The sequence below is a fragment of the Muntiacus reevesi genome, chromosome 5 (assembly GCF_963930625.1).
Source record: "Muntiacus reevesi chromosome 5, mMunRee1.1, whole genome shotgun sequence".
In the NCBI taxonomy this organism is placed as follows: Eukaryota; Metazoa; Chordata; class Mammalia; order Artiodactyla; family Cervidae; genus Muntiacus; species Muntiacus reevesi.
This window is the reverse complement of record NC_089253.1, coordinates 82,788,043-82,811,803: the sequence shown is the minus strand read 5'-3', so window position 1 is coordinate 82,811,803 and position 23,761 is coordinate 82,788,043. Positions and strand designations below refer to the sequence as shown.

General features: G+C 42.6%; 1 protein-coding gene across 1 annotated transcript in view; it reads left to right on the top strand.

The window, feature by feature from the left end:
• Nucleotides 1–5,032: 5,032 nt before the first annotated feature.
• Nucleotides 5,033–23,761, top strand: part of DPT (dermatopontin) — a 34,129-nt gene continuing 15,400 nt past the window's right edge. Inside the window, exons 1-2 of the mRNA XM_065936763.1 lie at nucleotides 5,033–5,413; nucleotides 22,159–22,284. Coding sequence (XP_065792835.1) covers nucleotides 5,109–5,413; nucleotides 22,159–22,284 — 431 coding nt within the window. The 5' untranslated portion in view covers nucleotides 5,033–5,108. The remainder of the gene's footprint in view (nucleotides 5,414–22,158; nucleotides 22,285–23,761) is intronic.

Genomic DNA, 23,761 nt, shown 5'->3' with positions numbered 1-23,761 from the left:
CCTTCTGCCTGCTGCTTCCGAATCTCCTGAATTCTCATCCCTCACTCAGTCTTTATTGCCCAACCCTGTCCTTCTGACATCTCTTCCCACAAACTCACTCTCAGTGACCTCTGCCATCCACACTCATCATGTGGACTAATGCAGCCCCTGAGGGTGGGGAAACAACAGGCTCCCAGCTTTGCTCATTCCTAAATGAATTGCACCAGTCACGTGTCTATGCAAGGACACTCGGCTGACTGCGGAGCCCTTGGCTGCTCATCACACTAATTTGCTTAATGATGCCACCAATCCAGCGTCTGGAGTTTCTCTGGGGTGATAATGACAACCTCCATTTGTGTCAAGCGTTAGAATTTGCAACGGCTTTGGCAGACCACAATTTGATGAGATTCTCACAACAATCTCATGGTGGTTATTATCACTCATTTAACAGACAATGAAACAGGTTTGTCTAACTCAGTGGTTCTCAGCCAAAGATGAGTTTATCTCCCAGGGAACAGGTGGCAATGTGGAGGCATTTTGGGTTCTCACATATTGCGGAGACAAGATCTACTGACATCTACTCAATAAAGGCCAGAGGTGCTGCACAACATCCCACAACATACAGAACAGTATCCCCAACAAGGAATCATTTGGCTCAAAGTATCAATAGTTCTGAGGTCGTGAAACTCTGGTCTAGTTTCATTTACTTGCAGAACCAGGATTTTAACCCACTCGTTTAGAGTCCTTGAGCCTCTGCTCTTTTGGGGATCTTGTGCCACTGCTTTCATGTTTTATCACTACCCTGGTTAATATCATCTCCTGATTGTGAGAAAAGGATTGATGATTTCATTGAAGTCCCCTTTGTGCCTTGAACTAGCTATGAAAAATTAGGGCAAATGACTAATGCTTTCTGAACCTCATTTTCCTCCACCATAAAATGGTTATCCTAGATTAACCACTGGAAGATTAACTGGTCTGTCCAATGTGAAGCACATGTAGAGAATCCAACACACAGTAGATGCACTTTATTCTTACCTCCCAATCTTCTCTCCTTCGGCTCTCACTCTTTCTCTGCTGCCTCCAATATGAGCACTTTTTAACACTTTAGCTCTCAGAGTTAACTTCAAATGGCAAAAAGGTGGGTTCCATCACAGGAAAGCAAAGGATCACACAAAGAGAGACAAGCTTGAGGAAGAGAAGGACAGCCTGTGTGTGCCGGGGCTATTCAGACCTTCCTCAGATAAACTGGGAAGCTGGTAACACTCTTTCTAGAGGGAAAATATGAATGGTTCAGCAGACACTCACCAGCCTTCCTGAGAGTATGTATATAAGGACCCTGTGTATAGCCAGGTGCTGCTAGTGGTAAAGAACCTGTCTGCCAGTGCAGGAGACATAAGAGATACAGATTCGACCTCTGGGTCGGGAAGATCCCCTGGATGAGGGCAAGGCAACCCACTCCAGTATTCTTGCCTGGAGAATCTCATGGACTGAGAAACCTGGCGAGCTACAGTCCATAGGATGGCAAACAGTCAGACATGACTGAAGTGACTTAGCATGCATTTAGCCACAAAGAACTGCATTGTACGAAGTCATTCCAGTCAGTATAACTGTAGCCAAATCCTCATAATACACAGAGGTTAAAAGGGAAAAAAGTAAGTAGGCAAAATTAGAATTCTCCAATAATTTCCAGTCCATATTTTAGGTTAAATATCTGTTCATCTGGGACTATCACCTTCCTCTAGGCACTAAGAAGAGCCATGTCCTCTGCCCTTAATACCTTGTCCATGGAGCCAATCTACTATCTATTAATAGTAGATTTAGATCAACTCTAGAGTGACACTGTAAATAGTTACTGTTCTAACTGACAATATTCCCTCATAGCTCAGAATCCACCTGCAATTCAGGAGACCCTGGTTTGATTTCTGGGTTGGGAAGATCCACTGGAGAAGGGATAGGCTACCCACTCCAGTATTCTTGGCTTCCTTTATGGCTCAGCTGGTAAAAAAATTCTGCCTGCAATGCGGGAGGCCTGGGTTTAATCCCTGGGTTGGGAAGATCCCCTGGAGAAGGAAAAGGCTCTCCACTCCAGTATTCTGGCCTGGAGAATTCCATGGACTGTATAGTTCATGGGGTCACAAAAAGTCAGACATGACTGAGTGACTTTCACTTCACAGGGCCAGAGAATTTGAGCTACCAACAATTTTCCAAACGATGCTGATGTTTCGGGTCCTAGAACCACACTTAAACTATTAATCTAATACTTAGTTCTAAAGTTCCCCAGGGCCTACTGAGCATACTTTGCCAACAATAGCAGAAATTAATAGTGTGAATTAGTGTGTGTGTGTGTGTTTAATATTCATTTATTTGGGTGCACCAGGCCTTAGTTGCAGCAGGTGGTATCTTCTGTCTTCCTTGTAGCATACAGAATCTTTAGTTGTGCTATGTGGGATCTTATTCTATGACCAGGAATAGAACCCAGGTCCCCTGCATTGAGAGCATGGAGTCTTAGCCACTGGACCACCAGGGAAGGCTCAGTGTGTGTTTTAATATTAATAATTTTATAAATATTTTACTTGGAAATTATTGCTAAATGTTGATGTACTAGTGTAATTGGTAGACTGAAGTTTTGATAAAATGATGAAAGGAATCAGACTAGGACTCAGAAGATCTGGGGGTCATGACCTTCCAGCTCTAGGAATTTGAACCAAAAAACTTCCTGACCACAGTTTTCTTAGGTGTGGGGAAAAAAAAGTCACAATAATGTCTCACTATTATGTAAGGCTGTGAGAAAGATAATATAATAACCTAGTTGAAAATACATGGTGAGCTGTACATGCATGAAACTTATATTCCTTTTTTGCTTTTTAAAATATTAATTTTATTGGAGTGTAGTTGCTTGACAATGTTGTTAGTTTCTGCTATACAGCAAAATGAATCAATTATAAATTTCCTTCCCAGTTACATCATCACAGAGTAGAATTTCCTGTGCTATGCAGTAGGTTCTCATTAGTTATCTATTTTATACATAGCAATGTATCTATGTCAATCCCAATCTCCAAGCTTACATTCTTTCTAAAAAAAATTTATTGGAATATAGCTTCTTTACAATGTTATATTAATTTCTCCCATACAGCACGACCTTATTTACAAAGCAGAAATAAAGATACAGACGTAGAGAACAAATGTATGGATACCATGGAGGGGGTAGAGGGGGATGGGATGAATTGGGAGGTTGGGATTGACGTATATACACTATTGATACTATGTATAAGCTTACATTCTTTCAACTGGTAATATATAAGTAGTCTGTGGTACAGTCATACCAACAGTGTATAGAAATGAGCTACTGATGTTTAATGACATGGATGGATCTTGAAAACATTTCTAGTGAAAAGAATCAGACAAAAGATAGCATGGTGTGTGATTTCATCTATGGAATATCCTAGAAAAGGCAAAACTCCAGTAACAGAAAGTAGTCCAGTGGTTACCAGTGGCTGGATATTGGGAAGGATTTGACTACCAAAGCATATAAGGGAAATTGAGGGTTGATGGAAATATTCTGTTTTGATTATGGTGGTGGATGAATGACTGTATGCTGAACACAGAAGAGATGACTTTTATTATATGTAAATTATACCTCATTAAAAAGAAAACATGAAAGGGAAAACCACCACAGGATAAACTGTGACTTTATTCAGATTAAACTCATTATGTATTGAACAGCCAAGCACAGTTTCTAGGTGTAGCTGGGTCCAGTTTCAGCAGCTCAGAAGGATGCTTAAGTGTAGAGATAATGCCCAATTTATCTTTCCAGAGGCCCATAGTAAATCCATAAGTGACTTTAAAATTCTCAGAGTAGCTTGCAAATTGGTATTCCATATTTATGTGCGTGCTCAGTCATTCAGTCCCATCCAACTCTTTGCAGTTCTATGGGCTGTAGCCCTACAGACTCCTCTGTCCATGGACTTCTCTAGGCAAGAATACTGAAGTGGATTACCATGCCCTCCTCCAGGGAATCTTCCTGACCCAGGGATCACACCTGCGTCTCTTATGTCTACTGCATCAGGCGGGTTCTTTACCACTAACACTACCTGGGAAGCGCATTCCATGCTTATACTCAGGGTTAAAAGAGATTGGGCTGGGAACTTGAAAGCAGGGTTAGGATGGGAGATTGGGATTGATGTATATAAAACAGGTAACTAACAAGAACCTACTGTGTAGCACAGGGGTAAAAAGAAGGTATAATCTGTTTGTAGGACATTTATTAAATTAACCATAAATGCATTCCCATATACAGTAGGAACAGACAAAAACTGTTTGACTCCACTTATACATAGAGCAGTCAAATTCATAGAATCAGAAAGTACCTTGTTAGCTGCCAGAGACCAGGGGCTGCGGACTGATAGTGAGAGGGGGAATGGGGAGTTAGTGTTTAATGAGAACAGAGTTTCCATTTAGGAAAGTGAAAAATTTGGGAGATGGTTGTTGGTAAGATTTACACAGCAATGTGAACGTACTTGGTGCTACTGAACTGTACAGTTAAATATGGTTAAAATAGTATGTTTTATATTATGTGACTTACCACACCACACACACACAGAGAAAATCATTTAAAAAAGCAGTCCTCCAGACTTACAGAAATCTAAATGATTCTGCTCCTTCATCCTATTATTTTGGTGTTTCGAGATCTCATTCTGCATATCTGTGTGGTCTTGGAAGGGTGGTTGGTGGTTTGAAGGATAAATACAGGGGTTTGCTAGTGGTGGGTGGAGTGGGGGGCAGAGAGGGGTGAGGTGCTAAGAGAGGAGGGACAAACACTGCTTTTATTCATGTGACTGTTTCTAAGAAGTGTGAAGCCATGTGCTTTTATAATCTAACTGCTAATTTTTTCCTTCTCTGGGAGTTTCTTCCATTTGCATGTTCCTTACATTCTCTTAGAATTCCACCTTAAAACAAACTGAAAGTACTTATGGCCAATATTTCCGCGCCGAAAAGTTTTGCTTAAACGATGACACATTGCAGTTGGAGTCCGCTCACCCACATCTGGAAGCCACATGTCCGCGGCAGCTGTATAAAACCAGCAGCCCAGCAGACATAGGGTGACACTTTTTGCCAGAAGCCCAGGCGGCATGGACCTCACTCTTTTGTGGGTGCTTCTGCCACTGGTCACCGTGGCCTGGGGACAGTATGGTGACTATGGGTACTCCTATCATCAGTACCATGACTACAGTGATGATGGGTGGGTGAATCTGAACCGGCAGGGCTTCAGCTACCAATGTCCCCATGGGCAGGTGGTGGTGGCCGTGAGGAGCATCTTCAACAAGAAGGAAGGTTCCGACAGACAGTGGAACTATGCCTGCATGCCCACACCCCAGAGCCTGGGGGAGCCTTCGGAGTGCTGGTGGGAGGAGATCAACAGGGCTGGAATGGAATGGTAAGAGCCGGCGCGCTGCACACGGCTGGTGATGCAGCAGCATACCCCTCTCGCTGGGGGAGGCTTGACCCTCAGGGAACAGAGCTCACTGAAGACTGGGCAGATCCTACCAGGATCCTTTCCATTGCATGCTCTGGGTGTGGCAGGGTCGATGCTGAGCAGACCACATTACAGGACCAAAACCCACGATGGGGCAGAGGGGTGTCCAAGGCAGATGGACTTCTCTGTGGCTCTCAGTTTGGTCCAGGGACTAGTATGGCTTTGTGAAACATTTATTAGTTTGCAAAAAGATAAGTACAGAAACTGAAAGTCTTTATGAAAATTTGTAGCAATTCAATTTTGCTGTGACATCCAAATGGCATTTTAGTATGGTAGTAATTTATTCGGACTGTCTTACAAAAAACGTATTGGTACCCAACAGATTGGAGAAAATAAACAACAGAATCTTCACCACAGTTTGAGAAATATTGATTTAAGGCTAATGAGTGGGGGAGAGGGGTCAAAGAAATTTAAGCCAAGAGAAGTGAAATGAAATAGTTTGCCATCCCAATTAAATGTGCCCTCTCAGTTTTGAGTACCAAGGTCCTTGTCTGTCTGCATTTAAAATGGGTTTCACTGCTGGGAAATAGTTTACTGAAATCTTTTGGGAGAAGTCTTCTCATTCAACTAGGTTCTGCCATGGTTAATGACACAGAAACGGCCTGAGCCTGTGCCTCCACTGCGGCGTGTGACTGTCTCACACTAGTACTTGGTCAGAGCCCATCCCAGGAGCTATGCACTGTGAGGCCAGTTAGTCACAGCAGCCTGCATGGAGGCAAGGCCACTGAGTGGTTTGGGGGAGAGGGTGAAGGCAGGCTCAAGGGGAGGCTGGTCTGGGGAGGAGGAAGCCCAGCTGGCTGGTTGCTGCTATGGTAACTGTGCAGAGGAGATTCTACTGAGGGGTCTCCATGGGCATGTGGTGGATTGGGGCTTAGAGGTGGTCAAGCACAAAATTCTGAGTGTCACTCTTACCAGCACAGAGATGAGAGATCAAGAGGAAAAGACTGATGGGTGGAGGAGCCAGGCAAAAGAGGACTTCTAAGCAATAAAAACAGCTGTCATTGATTGCTTAACCCAGCCAAGCACCATGCTGAGTGCTTTATACGGATTTTCTAATTTAATGCTCAGAACAAATCTGTAAGTCACTTTATAGGTAGATAAACTGTTGTCTAGAGATCAGGGGTTTCCTCAACTGGAAAACGGTTGATCCAGGATTTGGATCCAGTGAGTCTCAGCTCCAGAGCATAAGTGCTTAGCCATGATGATGGGCTACTTGAGAATCTGCTGCACCACTGCATGGGCTCAGTCAGCATGGGTCAGGGCGGTAGGGACTGGACTCAGGGCAGTTCTTCATCCTGCAGAGGGAGGGCTCTGTAAGATGACAGCAGAAGCTAGTCCCGGAGGGATGGGGTCAGCTTCATTACTGCCAGAACTGGGCTCAGCCAGCCTGCGGAAGGGATGGGGGTAACGGTTCACAGCTGCAGGTGGGGGCCCCTTCAGGCCTTATTCATCCATCCCCACTGCCTCCAGGGAGCATATTTAATTATTTAAAACCCTTCCAGACAGATGGCTGACTCAGAGTCCAGCCTCACCTCAATGATAGTCTCCAGTGGCTTCCCGTAGGCAGGCCATTGCCTGGCACAGAGCCCAGGGATGACCTAATTACAACTGTCTGTCTAGTCCTCCAATTTAGGGGGCCAGCAGATGGGTGGGGCCCCTTTCTAATGCCCCCTTTTAGAGCCAAACAAAACAGCACTCAGATGATTTCTTGTCCAGTCCAAAGCCCTGGACTCTGAATCAGGAGGCCTGGACTTAGATCCTGCTTCTGAAGACAACTTGCCTGGTGACCCTGGACCATGGGTTCAGCTCTCTAGGCTCTCAGCTCATTTGGAAAATGAGCAGTTAGACTGCCTAATCTCATAGGGCTCCAAGGCTCCTAACCTCTGCTTGGCTCTGAAAATATAGCTGGATTGTTCTTTCATTCTGTTGATCTTTGTGTTTATCCCTGCTAGGGAGAGAAGGCAAATTGTGTTTAGTTTCAAACTTGCCAACGTGTGACTGGTTTGTCATTAACTCCCAAACTATTTGAAGAAAAGCACAAGAGGGAATGCAAATTATATGATTTTGTTTGGCCAATGGGAATCGAATGAGAAGCTGACAGACACAGTCTCTCTTCCACCTTCACTTCCTCCATGTTTTTGATTGTGCAGAGTCAAATGATTTTTTTTTCTTTCCCCCTTTTTACCCTCTGCTGTCTTTGTCTCCTCCTCCATTAATCACATAGTTTAAAAAAACAAAATGTACAAACGAAAAACAGTAGGACTCAGCTGCCCCAGGACTGATCCCGATTACCCCAGAGGCATTTTTGTTATATGATTATTGCTTTTAGTTTAGGCTCCAGTTTAAGTGAAAAAAATCAGAAGGAGAGAAATTTTTCATAAACTGGGGAGCAACTGTATCTTCCAGTTGACTGCAGATTCTTAATCTGTTCTGGGGGAAGAGTTGATAGTTTTGTGCAATATGGCTGCCTTGTATAACTACATTTGCTTGCAAGCTTAGTTTTAAAGGGGGTGGTGGAGCCTTAAACACAGATAAGAGAAAAATGCGTAAGATCTGCTAAAGACCCTTGTTAATTGGAGCTTCCATCATGGCTGAGTTGACTTGTAACATGGCTGTTTGCTAGGGCTTCTCTGGTGAAAAATCACTTCTTCAGATGCCAGATTCTGAAGTGTGCATGCTGGCTCCCACTTACAACAGCTTGGAGGCTTTACCTTGATCCCATGAGTGGCATTTTGCCATCTCAGAGCATGCCCCAGTTGTTCTCAGGGAATCTTCTCAAACTTGGGTTGACCCAAGCTGTAGGACATGTGGGTCCCATGTGGAACAAGGCTGAGCTGGAGTGTGGTGGAAGGAGCTCTGGTTTTAGAATCAGGAAACTTTGATTCACAACTCCTTTTCCTGTCATCTCTGAGCACTGTGGTCTTGGGCATTCAATTTCTCATTCTGGAAAAAAGGAAAAAAATGTGTAAAACCCATATTGCAAGCTGTTAGGGAGAGGTACTGTGATGCTCACAAGCCAAAGTGTAGGAGAACTCTAACACAAATCTAAAACAAATTCCTGGCATATCATGGGCAGTCAACAAAGATTTTGTGAATCTGTAATTTGACCAGGCTGATTAAAGAGGCAAGTCAGCTTTACATAGAGTCTGAATTCAGAAGAACATTCAGTCTCCTGGCATTTGCTTTTTTTCCCAGGTCCTCAAAGAATTCCCAAGAAGACATTTCAAAATGGCAGCTTCTTTTGGAGCTGACTATTTGAACTTATGAATTCACCAAAGATAAGCCACGTGATGGACAAAAGGAAGCCACATTACTTCCACCAAATTCCAAAATCATGAGTTACTCTAAAAGCATATCTACTATTATAAATTTTGGCAGTTTTATCCTTGGCTAAATAGTACAGGCCCACATATGAGCATATGATTCAGCCTGTTGAGCTGAAGTAGCCATAGATAAAGGTAATACCTCAAAAATATAAGAAGTTGCAATAACATACCCCACACAGTATATGCCGTTGTCATCTTTTAAATAAGAACTGTCATTGAACCAAGAGTAATCACAGTTATCCAGAGAACTTCCTAAAGATCATCACAAGGAGTCAGTAGGTCACCCCATCAGTGTTAAGCAATCATGAGGAACTTCATCCGTGCCAGAGGGAAAAGAGTAGCAGAGTCAAGATTATTACAACATAAATGAGTGGTGCGAGGAACAGTGAGCCAAAGGACTTCTTATGAGGTGAGGCAGCTGACTGAGAAATGTTCAGTGTGATGGGAATTCAGGAGAGCTTCTACTGAGGTACAAAAATGGTTAAATGGTTCTGGACAAACCTCCACTCTCAGTCCTTGAGTTTTCTCATCAGTAAAACAGGAGCATTGGGATCCCCTGCGGCTCAGATGGTAAAGAGTCTGCCTGTAAGTGGGACACCTGCGTTCGATCCCAGGTTGGGAAGATCCCCTGGAGAAGCGAATGGCTACCCACTCCAGTATTCTTGCCTGGAGAACCCCATGGACAGAGGAGCCTGGCAGACTACAGTCCATAGGGTTGCAAAGAGTTGGATATGACTGAGCAAATATAGGGACTAGTATAAGCAACAATGAGGTGTTGAGCCTTATAATCTAATACGATTTTTATGCTTTGAAGGGCTTCTTTACTTCTTAGATATTGATTAATTCTGGAAAGAAGTTTTAAGGAATCTATTTGAACCTTGATGTGCAGTGGGCTGTGAATTTTGCTGATCTCAGCTGGAGATTTTGCCACAAAGAGGGTGGTAGTTGATTCAGTAGAAGCGGATGATAAGTTATTTCCAGAATCAGCTCTAGTACCATCAAAAACAAAACAAATAAAAGATGTCAGAGTCACTTAATTCACCTGGTTGGCTGCTTTGATGACTACTCTCAAATTCTAGAATTATTTTCTCCTTTTAGGAAAAAGTCCTGCATATTTCTCTGGCTTTCCTGGTGACTCAATGGTAAAGAAACCACCTGCCAGTGAGAGAGACACAGGTTCAAGCCCTGGGTTTGGAAGATTCCCCTGGAGAAGGAAATGGCAACCCACTCCAGTATTCTTGCCTGGAAAATCCCATAGACAGAGATGCCTGGTGGGCTAGAGTCCAACAGGTTGCAGAGTCAGATATGACTTAGTGACTGAGCAGGCACTTGCACCTGTATTCTTCTCTAAGAAGTCTTCACCTAATAAATGGAAGGGAAAAGAAAATAAGGGAAAAACGTATGTGCTCTTAAAAGGCCTGAACAAAATGGAATATATTCAGAGACAGAAACCTCTTGAGGTTTATTAGAGATCCCCCGCTGTTTGAATAGTTTTAGTACTACAAGGCAAGGTCTGATTTAAGTCCTGCAGTTGAGTACCTGGAATGTGGCTCCAGTGTCAGAACTGGAAAAGATTCACCCCCAACCTGGACACATTTTCTTCAAGTCAGTTAAGAGGGATGATTGGGATGAGCTCCTTTTGTTCCCAGGAGTCCAGTCGTCGAGGACTGGGAGGATGTTGGAAAGGTTGAATAAAGGACTGAAAGCAACTGAAGTCCTTAAATTTGTAGCAAATTATTTTCCAATGTCCTGACTTTTTCCAAAAATAGCAGAAATTTGGGGGGTGGTTCACTTAGGGGCCTTCATTTGCTGAAGTTGAAGATTAAGAATTTTGGCATTCTTCCTTTTAGGTGACTCATCTAAAGTAAGAGAGTGCTGGTATATTAGGTTAACAGAGTCTGGAGTGGACAGCTTCCTATTCCATGCTAGTTCTTTTTATTAGAAGGGAGAGGTCTCAGATCAGCCTGTTACTAAACACAGAGTTTCAGTTCAGTTCAGTCGCTCAGTCGAGTCTGACTCTTTGCAACCCCATGAATTGCAGCACACCCAGGCCTCCCTGTCCATCACCAACTCCCGAGTTTACTCAAACTCATGTCCATCGAGTCAGTGATGCCATCCCGCCATCTCATTCTCTGTCATCCCCTTTTCCTCCTGCCTCCAATCCCTGCCAGCATCAGGGTCTTTTCCAATGAGTCAACTCTTCGCATGAGGTGGCCAAAGTATTGGAGTTTCAGCTTCAACATCAGTCCTTCCAATGAACACCCAGGACTGATCTCCTTTAAGATGTACTGGTTGGATCTCCTTGCAGTCCAAGGGACTCTCAAGAGTCTTCTCCAACATCACAGTTCAAAAGCATCAATTCTTTGGTGCTCAGCTTTCTTCACAGTCCAACTCTCACATCCATACATGGCCACTGGAAAAACTATAGCCTTGACTAGACGGACCTTTGTTGGCAAAGTAATGTCTCTGCTTTTTAATATGATATCTAGGTTGGTCATAACTTTCCTTCCAAGGAGTAAGCGTCTTTTAACTTCATGGCTGCAATCACCATCTGCAGTGATTTTGGAGCCCCCCAAAGTAAAGTCTGATACTGTTTCCCCATCTGTTTGCCATGAAGTGATGGGACCAGATGCCATGATCTTAGTTTTCTGAATGTTGAGCTTTAAGCCAACTTTCTCACTCTCCTCTTTCACTTTCATCAAGAGGCTTTTTAGTTCAGTTTAGAGCTACCCAAATGGAATCAACATCTGGAGAAAGATCAGAATTTGCTTTAAAAATAATCTGAAGTCAGTTGTAATAGTCATAAACACATTCATCAAATTTTTGTGTGCCAGCCTGAATTTTGTTCCAATCAACAGGCTTTAGAAAAGCCCTTGTAATAACTCAATGAATATGCCTAGTGATTGCCTGAGCCTGAACACATAATAAGTTAGTATGCTGGTCTCAGAGTTGCAATTCTAGATACCTTTCAGGATTTTCTGTATTAGTTATTTTCATTAGAATTTGGTCATTGTCTTCACTGACAGTCATATGAACTGGCTGATATATGTTGAAGAAACCAGGTTGATAAGTTTGAATGACTAAAGTACTCAGCAAATCTATGAGGATCTTCAGTTACCTTGGGAAAAATTTGACTGTGGCTTGCAGTTCAGCTTTAGTTCAGGAAATATTAGAGATTAAGTGTTGAGCCTCTGGGTCCCCAAAAGGCTTAATTTGAAAGAGACAGTTTCTGATCAGTTCAGAGGAAAAGGGAATGGGAAAACCTTCAGAGAAAAGAGGAAGTCTGGCAAGAGGATCAGTATTGGGGGGCTGGGGGTCTCTAGGAGATATAGGGGCTTCCCCAGGGCCTCAGTGGTAAAGAATCTACCTGCAATGCAGGAGTTACATGAGAGCAGGATTGACCCCTGGGTCAGGAAGATCCCTGGAGGAGGGCATGGCAACCTACTCCAGTATTCTTGCTTGGAGAATCCCATGGACAGAGGAGCCTGGCGGACTACAGTCCATGGGGTCACAGAGTCAGACATGCCTGAAGTGACTGAGCACACAAACACACAGGAGGTGTAGACGGCCAAATAGAGAAAGAGAAAGATGGCACTGAGGGTGGGCCCTGAGCAGGGGGTGCTGAGGGAGAGAGACAAGGTGGTACAGAGGTGGAGTGGGAGACAGAGAAGCCAAGGAAGAAGAACCCGAGGCTTTGGGAGCCATGTTATCTTTCTTTAAACATTTTCCTCCATTAATCTTAACATTTTACTTTGCAGAGATGCAATTTTAGTCTCTTGATAATATTTGGAAGCCTCAAAATACCCATCAGAATAGGCTTTTCACTTAGCTTTGGAAAATTTAGAGTGATGGTTATCCAATTTGGTTTTGAGAAAAGTATGCTTAGGGATTTCAAAAGTTCTCCCATAATGGTCATTGGTATTCTAAATTGCCTTTGGTTAGGTCAATCCAATTTAGTTAGACATGAACATGAAGAATAAACTTGGTGGTCAAACATAAAATGGACCAGGATCGCTGTACGGAAGGGATACCCTCAAAATATTTAAATAACCAGGATCCCATTTTCTCAGAGATGTTTTCTCTAATGTAAGAGAATTACTTTCAAACAACTTAGCTCGAATAACCCACACTGCATGCAGGTCTAGTATCAGCCAGTTCTAAGACAGTAGTCTGGCCCTGAGAGAGACAGGAAGCGACTCAGCATACATCCAATAAGACAGCCCACCCCCAACCCCCTTTCCCAAGGAATGGGCTGATGGCCAGCCAGTTCCAGCTGTATCAGTCTGATTTCAAAAACTGAGTCAAAGTGCCAAATGAATATTGTCATACGGGAACAAGGTCTTAACCGGAAAAGATAAAACCTTAAAACAGATCCTGAATAAAACCTGCAAAGCTTCAAAATGGAATGAGGGTGAAGCTCAGATCCAGGAGAAAGATTTGCTTAAAAATCTCAGGGTCAGTTAGAAAAGCAGTGAGCATCAACAAGTTCAATGTGGGTACCACATCTGTTTGCTCACAAGCCTCAAAGTAATCAAGGATCTTCACTGGATCCCCCAATGGAATACCAAAATGTTGACCTAAAATAAATAGACCGCCAGTTATATCTCCAGAAAACAACGGGTTTGGTAGGGATGAGCAAATGATTACAATTTGGGGTCTACAGTCATGGTGAGGCATGTGCAAGTCCCTACAAAATGGAGAGAATGCTTTTGTGGGGGTAAAAGGAGTTGGGAGGGCTACAGTAAATATAGAGTCCATGGCTTTTCATTGGTTCCCTTGTGACAAACTCTCATTGGCTGAGCAGCATCACAGGGTATGAGACCTCCCCCTTCTGGTCCCTCTCCTGACTCTATTTTTTTTTTCCCCAGAGAGTAGCATTTTATTTATTTATTTTTTCCATCTATTTTTATTAGTTGGAGGCTAATTACTTTACAATATTGTAGTGGTTTCCTGACTCTATTTAATTGAGATTTCTATTTAACTTTTTAACAGTAGGAACTCAGTTTTCCACAGTGTGATTCTAATTGAGACCAAGGTCCTGTCTAGTAAAGAGCAGTCCATCATGATTCGTTATGCTGGTCCTTAAGCACGCACCGCGCTCACCTGGTTTTCCCAGATTGGCTCCTCTACACCAGTGTCTTCACCCTCTGCTTCCCAATCTGCTTTATGTTTCTTGCAGTGCACTTGTCCTTACCTGGTTTGTATTTTTATAGTTCGTTCCCTTCAAAATATAAGCTTCATGAATGTAAGGATTTTGTCTCATTCACCACTGTATAGAATATTTTTCAGCACTAGAATAATACTGTCACAGTGTGGGACCCACTAAATGTGTAGTGAAAGATCAAATAAGACTAGTTAGGGGCTTCTTTGACAGTCAGTGGTTAAGAATCTACCTTCCAATGCTGGGATGTGGATTCGATCCCTAGTTGGGATCTAAGATCTCACATGCCTCATGGTCAAAAAACCAGAACATAAACAGCAAGAGCAATATTGTAACAAATTCAATAAAGACTTAAAAATGGTTCACATTAAAAAAGAGAGAGAGAGAAACCTTAAAAAAAGACTAGTTAGTTCACTGAGCAGCTCAAACCCCAGCCAGTGACCCCAACAAAGAAGCCTGCAGATCTTCCTGCACAGGGAACCACTTTGGTTACATTTTTAAATTATTTTATTTTATTTTATATTGTAGTAAAGCTTCTTGACAATGTGTTAGATTCGGGTGTACAGAAAAGTGATTCAATTACATATATATATATATATATATAGATACATTCTTTCTCAATTTTTTTTTCATGTAGGTGATTACAGGATACTGAGTAGATGTCCCTATGCTATACAGGAGATCCTTGTTGATTATCTATTTTGTTACAGTAGTGTATATATGTTAACCACAGACTCCTAATTTACCTTCTCTCCTCACTACATATATGCAATGGAATACTACTCATCCATGAAAAAGAATGAACTTATGCCATTTGCTGGAACATAGAGGAACCTAGAGATTATTATACTAAGTAAAGTAAGTCAGAGAAAGACAAATAGCATATGATATCACTGATATGTGTAATCTAAAAAAAACTGATACAAATGAACTTATTTACAAAACAGAAGCAAACTCACAGACTTCAAAAACAAAGGTGGGAGTGAAACAATTGAAAAAGCAATGAAGTAGGTATGACATATAAGTGCTGTTACCCTAATTCTAATTGATGTGGTGCTGTATAATTTATAAACTATTCCTCATGCATTTGCCTATTTATTCACTACCAAATACTTATTATCACAAACTTTGCCAGACTCCAGGAATATGAAGATGAATTACATACAGTCTATGCCCCTGAGTTACTCATGGTGTAATCTTATTTGAGCTTCACAATAATACTGCAAGGCAAAATCATTATTGGGTTGGTCAAAAAGTTCATTCAGTTTTTTCCATAAGATGTCTCTAGTAGTGCTTAGTTGTTTTTAATGTCACTTGAAACAATTTTGTTAGACTGTATTGTAATAGCTGTCATATCAGTGTGGATTAAAAAAAAATATCAAAATTGGTAAATTTTTGTTCAGTCATTTTAATATTGAAGATGGAAGAAGTAAAGCAACATTTTTGGCATATTATGCTTTATGATTTCATGAAAGGCAAAAAAAAGCAGCTGAAATGCAAAAAAAAAACCCCAAAAACGGATTTGTGTAGTGCATGGAGACGGTGCTGTGACTGATCGAACATGTCAGAAGTGATTTATGAAGTTTTGTGCTGAAGATTTCTCATAGGACATTGCTCCATGGTCAAGTGGACCTGTTGAATCTGATAGTGATCAAACTGAGACGTTAGTTGAGAACAATCAATGCTATACTGTGTGGGAAATAATCGACATGCTCAAAATATCCAAATCAAGTGTTGAGAATCATTTGCACCAGCTTGGTTATGTTAATCGCTTTGAAGTTCCATGGAAGTTAAAAAAAAAAAAAACCTTCTTGACAGTATTTCCTCATACGATTCTCTACTTAGGCATAACTAAACCATCCCATTTTTAAAACAAATTGTTACGGGAGATAAAAAGTGGGTACTATACAATAATGTAGAACAGAAGAGATAATGAGCAATTAAAATGCAAAACCACCAACCGCACCAAAGCCCAGTCTTCATCCAAAGAAGTTAATGAGGTGTATATGGTGAGGTTAGAAGGGAGTCCTCTGCTATGAGCTCCTTCTGGAAAAACAGACGACTAACTTCAACAAGTGCTGCTACCAATTAGACCAACTGAAACCACCACTTGACAGAAAGTGTCTGACTTAGTCAACAGAAAACCCATAATCTTCTATCAGGATACTGAAAGACTGCATGTTTCTTTGGTGATCAAAGTTCTGATTCATTCCTATATCCACCAGACATTGTACCTTCAGATTTCTATTTACTTCAGTCTTTACAAAATTCTCCTAATGGAAGAATTTTCAATTCCCTGGAAGACTGTAAAAGGCACCTGGAACAATTCTTGGCCCGGATGTAGCTTCTCCTTCCATTTAATTGCAAATATTTTTGATAACAGTAATAGTAACAACCACTACCTTTTCTGTCTTTTCATAACATACTTTGTACCTGGCTCTGGAGTAGACACTTGACATATAACATCTCTTTAATCTTCAGGCAATACTATCAGGCTTAAAGTTGTCATCCCCATTTTGTGGCTGTACTGTGCTATGCTTAGTTGCTCAGTCATGTCTGACTCTTTGAGATTTCATGAACTCTAGCCCACCAGGCTCCTCTGTTCATGGGGATTCTCCAGGCAAGAATACTGAGGTGTTGTCATGCCCTCTCCAGGGGATCTTCCCAACTCAGGGATTGAATCCAGGTCTCCTGCATTGCAGGCAAATTCTTTACTGTCTGAGCTACCAGGGAAGCCCACATTTTTGTGGAGGTAGGCATAAATATCAGCAGAAAGAACAAGATGGGACATGGAGTCATTCTGTTGGGGTTTGAGAGAAAAATCCAAAACTTGTAAAGCTCCTTTGAATGGTAAACTTGCTCCAAAACTGGTTTGTCTTTGTCCCTTGCCGTTTCATTGCCCCACCATCCCCAGGCAGTTTCTTGTTTCTCATCTTTGTCTTTAGTACCAATCTATTTCTTCTGTCCAACATCTGTATCATCTTTGATGTCCCTTACCAGTACAGTTGTCTGGAAAGCATTCCAGACCAAGTACAGCACTTGACATAGAGTAGATTTTAATGAATATTTGTTGATTTAACAAACATTCTGAAAATCTGTGGAGCATGTTATACATGTCTGATAGTAACTCAAAGAATATTCTGGGGAAAAGAGAATTAACAGGAGTCAAAGCTTTACTCTAAAAGAGTGAGTCTCCCTTGGTGAAATTTAAACCCTTATCAAACTGGATTGGGAGAGCAATGTTGGGGAGTAAGAGGCTGAGCCACATGGTCTTCTAGTCACAGGGAGTGGCCACCAGCCTAGACGATGGGAAAGTTGCTTGTATTCCTTCTTTTTCATGAAGTTGAAGGCTGGCTAGCAGACTTGGAAACAGTCTGTGGAGCTGGAAGAAGAGACAAGCCCAACCAGCCCATCCACTTGATAGGATTCTGAAAGCTCTTCACCAAGTTGATGTTGCTTTCCTTACGCTGTTCTCCACTCAACCCAATGCCACCTCCAACTTGCTAAGAGTCTGGGTTTTCTGTGGGTCTGGACTAAGGCCAGCAGAGACTGGAAAGAGAGACCAAAACGTCACAGAGGAGTTCACCGGCAAAACCAGACACATACACCGCTTCCCATCCTGGCCACTGTCACACAGCCTGACCAGTGGCCCTGGACCCAGGGAAGGACACAGCATCAGGGAGACAGCCTGCCTGGAGAATGGACCAGAAAGCAGAAGGACCATCACAGAGCAACGTTTTGGGCTCCCTGAGAGTTCCTGAGCAGGAGCTCTGGCCTCAGAAAAATCTGAGTTTGGATCCCTGCTCTTCCTGTTTCTATCTTGGCCAAGAGCTTTGCAGGTGTTATTTCACTTGATTCTCACAGTGACCTAGGTGAGGCTCCACACGGAATGTGAAAGTCACAGCTAGGACCAGAACTCAGTGCCTGCCAATCCCTCAACAAGGACTCTTTCCCCTGAATCCTGTTGCTTCCACATTTTGCTCTTGTGGATATAGAAGAAAGTTTTCCCAGGGTGATGACCCTGAGAAAAGAGAAACCACTCTCAGAAAGGCCATTTTCTCAGAAAATGTCCATGGCCATTGTTGTCAGAGGAGGAACAACTGCCTGGTGATTTTCCTTCTAGAAAGTTTCCAGCGTCAGGTGGAGCAGGGCTCACAGTGCTCGAGTTTGTGAATCTGAGCCTCCAGCCTTCAAAGGGTTGATGAGAAAGAATGTCTTTTCAAGGGGAGAGGAGAGAGTCCAGAAGCAAGGAACCCCAGGGCCCTCAGACTCTGAGGAAACGTTCTCAGCGGACCTGTGCCTAGGGCTCAGCTGGGTTCTATTGTCCTTTACCAGGAAATTTGCAGTCTTGGTCCCATCATCTTTTCTGCAGACCATTTAAGAACAACAGCCATGCCCCAGGCAGTGAAGTAGAACCTCAGGGTCGTCTTTTCCACAACTTAAAAAAAAAAAGAAAATTGAATTTGAATCACTTTAGTAATGCAAGCTTTCTCCAACTCCCCCTCCCTCCCCTCCTGTTGATAAGCTCCCTTCATTCCCCTTCTCACCTGCCTGGCTCCTGTGTTTGGAATCCTGCAGTTTGTGGCCAAATCTTTAGGTGGATCTTATTAAGTACATTTTGAAAAGGTGACTGAAAGGGAGAGGAGTGGAGGAGAGGAACACTCAAAGCTACATTCGTTTTGCACCCTCTTCCTGGAGCAGGCTCTATTCCTGAAGGAGAAGTTAGGAGTGGGAAGAGGTATCGCTCACCTGAGTTTCTGAGAACTGCTTGGAGAGAGTTTCAGGGTCCCTCCTGGATTTGAATGATGGACTCTTACAAGTGCATTCTGGGGGACTACCCTGATGGTCCAGTGTTAAAAGTCCACCTTGCAATGCAGGACAATGAGGCTTCAATCTCTGATTTGGGAACCTGACATTCCACATGTTATAGGACAACGGAACCAGTACACCTCAACTAGAGAGAAACCTGCATGCCGAAACAAGGATCCTGAGTGCCACAACTAAGACCCAACCAAAAACTAAGACAAAAGAAGAAGTGCATTCCACCTCTGGTAGTGGAAGTTGCCCTGATCATTCATTTGTTCATTCATTCTTCCATGATCATTCATTTGTTCATTCATTCTTCCATGATCATTCGTTCATTCATTCTTTCATGACACATTTGCTGGACTCCCGTGTCAGGCCCTGTGGGAATTAAAACTGAAGATTAAGTGATCTTTCTCCTTTAAGGACTTTACCATCTACTGGGGGCAATAAGTACTCAAGTAGCTGTGCTGCGGGGTGAATGTGTCAGCAATTAGGACAGCCAACCTCTGCGAGCTTTGCTTTAGAGAAACAGCAACTCAAGGAATGCATATGAGTCTACCAGCTTTCCACTGATGGAGACCGGGAAACCAAGAGCAGATTTCTCAGAATGTACCCACAAGTGCTGTGTGGACCCAGTGAAAGCATGATGGCAATAATAAGTAGTTTATTAAGCATTAAAATATAATATCCCCAGAGTTAGATATGAAAGTGAAAGTGTCAGTCTCTTTCAGTCTTGTCTGACTCTTTGCAACCCAATGGACTGTAGCCCTCCAGGCTCCCCTGTCCACAGGGTATTCTCCAGGCAATCATACTGGTGTGGGTAACCATTTCCTTCTCCAGGGGATCTTCCTGACCTGCATGAGTGATTAAACCCACATCTCCTCTTTTGCAGGCATATTCTTTACTATCTGAGCCACCAGGCAAGCCCTGGAGTTGCCTATGCATTGCTTCATTTGGTCTTCACAGTAACTTTAATAAGTACATACTGTTACTATGCCCATCTTACAGATGAGAAAACTGAGGCCTTTAGAGGGTATTAAGCCTGTCAAATGTGATACAGTCAGGAATGGTCGGAGTAGCAGTCCAGCAACATAGCCTATGCTCTTAACTACCCTGCTATACTGCTTCTACATGAATGTGAAAATGTCCCCTTACAAAAATCCAATTCTAGAAGGAATACTTTCATCACATTGGCCACATGCACTGCCAAGCTCTGGTACAGGCTCACTCTACCAAAATGTGAAAGCAGTGGGACAGAAACGGGTAGGTGAGCTCTGTTTGGTTGACTAGCTTTCATCATATGCCCTTGGGCCCTGGGCGAGTAGTGTCCAAATAATCTTCACAAGGCAGTGTTATTTCAGGCGGCGTTTGAGACAGTGACACACACAGACTTCCCCTACAGCACTGTGGGGTCAGCTGCCTGGTTGGCAGCCGGCAGAGAATTCATGGAACTTGGATGGGCTTCAGAACTGGTACCGAAACCTTTCAGCTTATCTTGTTACATTTATTTTTGCTTATGGGAACTTACCATCATGGGAATGCTGTCCCTGTGACAGTCTGAGTGCCCAGGACAAACCAAGACAGTGGAACAACAATTCCAGGAAAGCCTGGTTCAGTTCTGACAGGGCTGATTTAGAGGGAGGCAAACTTTTAGTGATGGAGAAAGATCACAGAGAGTTCCAGTTTGCTGTGCCATCACTCTTTGGACACATATGAGCTTTGTTTACAACTCTTAGAGTTTTCTATTAAAGTTGCATCTCACTAGCATGGCTAGAATTAGGATAGGATAAACCATTGTGGAAAATCAGCCCCCAAGGCTACGCTTCAGACCTTAGTCATCCATTCCAACTGTATGGCTTCCTGAAATGTACCAGGTGCTTTCCAAAGCTGAGATGTGAGCAATGATAGAGCAAAGAAGGCTAAGTCATCAACGGGCATAGGTCTCAATGTACATCTTAACTTGCATTATTTATATCTTATAGCTGAGCTTTCTAAGGTTTGTCAGAACTTCTTGCAAGTCCTGGGAACAGGGAGTTCGAGCCAACTTGCATGTTGACTGAGTACCAAGCCCTTTTCTTGATTTTTGTTTCAACACAGAAGCACAGTGATTGATACAGAATAGTGATGAGGTACAAGTTTGTTGGATGAAGGGATAAATAAACACCTATTTGAATATGTGCTCAGTTGTTAAGACACATCCAACTCTTTAGAGACCCTATGGGGTATAGCGCACAAACTCCTCTGTCCTTGGGATTCTCCAGGCAAGAATACTAGAGTGGGTCACCATTTCCTTCTCCAGAGGATCTTCCTGACCCAGGGATTGAACCAGGTCTCCCGCATTGTAAGCGGATTCTTTACCTTCTGAGTCACCTGGGAAGTCCCTGTTTGAATCTGATCAAACTAGATACTAAATATATTTCATGTCTGGTCAGAAAGCATCTTTTTTTTCATTCATTTATTATTCATTTATTCATTCATGCTTTTATGTATATATATTCAAATATACATATATATTTTCAAATATATATCTAAATATGATCCAGAAGATCATTTCCAATAATTAAAAAGAACAAAATGAAGTTCAGTCACTGATGGTTGTATAGTTTGTGTGTCAGCAAGGTCTCTCTCACCTATCAGCACTGGGTACTTATTCTTACTTAATCTATTATATTTTCTGGAAACTTATCTTTACTTGGAAAGCAGGGATGTGTTCCAACAACTGCCAGGTAGTGACACAGAGACAAATTCCTGCTCTGCTTCCTCAGAAGAGGGAACAGGATCAATGTCCAGGTGGGTAAAAATGCAGGAAAACAGAGGTAGCTAAGACTCACTTTGGAAGAGCTTTTGAAAGCTTTCAGGGCTTCCCTGGTGGCTCAGGGTTAGAGAATCCACCCGCTCTTAAGCAGAAGAAATGTTTATTTGAAATTCATCAATCCGTTGTGTTTTTCCTTGTCTTCATTTTATTTCAACTTAGATAAAGTGAATTATATTATCTTTTATTTTAAATGGCATGAATAATACAATCTTGCATTTGTAAAAATTCTAGATGCCTCTGTATCCATCCATTTATGCATTCTTCCATCTAACAACATATTCTCAGAGGTCTAACAAGAGCAGAGTTTCCCAATTTTCCTCCAGTTGAAAGAGTTCGAATGATTTGAATTTTAACGGTGAGTATATGTCATTCCTACCAATAAAAGAAAGTCATTATTTGCATAAAATAGAATGAATCGTAAGGAATCTAGGTCATTGAAAGAGTGGCTTGGCTTAGTAACTGGGTGCTAAGATCTTGGGGAGGGGGTGAATTTGTGCACCATTGAGATAGTTGATTTGGAGTTTCCTCTTCTCTTCAGGTACCAGACGTGCTCCAACAATGGACTGGTGGCAGGATTCCAGAGCCGCTACTTCGAGTCGGTGCTGGATCGGGAGTGGCAATTTTACTGCTGCCGCTATAGCAAGAGATGCCCATATTCCTGCTGGTGAGCCTGGCAGCCAAACACAATCCCTCACTGCTACTGGGATGGGAGGGGAGCTTGGGGGGACAGAAATGTGCTTTCGTCCACGTTTCTAGTTTCAGATAAGCATCAGCCATCACAAGTAAGTTTTAAATATAGCAGCTAGCCTATAGAAAGGGAAAGGATAGATGAAAGAAAATGTCAGAGTAATATTCACACAGGGAGGGACCTTACAGGTCATCAGCCCAGTGCTTCTATGTCCCTCTTTTGATAGAAAAGCAAACAAACAGAGCAATAGAGCAAAAATGTGACTTGCCCCAGACCAGCCAGCTCATTTCATGGTGGTTGACCTCTAGGCTGAGGTTTACAGACTCCTGTTTCAGTGCTCTTTTCTGTCTCTATCATGATAACTTCTCATCACATCCAAGGACACTGGACATATCTGGGACCCTATCTTTTCTTGCAAGACTTCTTTTGAAGATCCAGCCTTTTTCCAGGTCAGAGTGCCAAATATAGTATATAAACATAGACTTAAAAAGGACTTAGCCTTTGAGTTGATTAGCCTTATATCAGAATATAAATTCTGATAACTTTCACTGGACGTGGACAATACAACTTGTCCCAAGTTCTTCAGTCTGGAAACAAGTGAGACATTTCTACTTGAAACAAAAGAATAAGTGTCAACATTTGAAGGTTGACTCACTCAAGTGACATATCTCTCCACAGTGTGATGTGATGCTTGGAAAAACAGCCTTGTGGGTCATGGTTATTCTCTATAACCAAACAGCTCCACAGATGCTCAAGTAGGGCATGGTGTCTCTAGGGATAGGCAGCTCCAAAACCTTAGCATTTTTCTGTTTGAAGCAGTGATAAATGGTACATTCAGAGCTCAAAGCCACCCGCTATCAGTAGCTCTCTGATGGGGCAGGCCCTTCATCCAGTTGTCTGAAATGCCTTCATGTTGTTGCTGTTGTTGCTCAGTGGTTTCTGACTCTTTACGACCCCATGAACTGCAACACTCCAGCCTCCTCTGTCCTCTATTGTCTCCCAGAGTTTGCTCACATTCATACGCATTGAGTCAGCGATGTTATTTAACCAGCTCATTCTCTGTCGTCCCCTTCTCCTCCTGCTTTCAATTTTTCCCATCATCAGGGTCTTTTCCAATGAGTCGGCTCTTAGCATCAGGCAGTGAAAGTATTGGAGCTGCAGCTTCAGCCTCAGTCCTTCCAATTAACATTCAGTGTTGATTTCCTTTGCTGCTGCTGCTAAGTCACTTCAGTCATGTCCGACTCTGTGCGACCCCATAGATGGCAGCCCACCAGGCTCCCCCCATCCCTGGGATTCTCCAGGCAAGAATACTGGAGTGGATTGCCATTTCCTTCTCCAATGTGTGAAAGTGAAAAGGGACAGTGAAGTCGCTCAGTCATGTCTGACTCTTCATGATCCCATGGACTGCAGCCTACCAGGCTTCTCCATCCATGTGATTTTCCAGGCAAGAGTA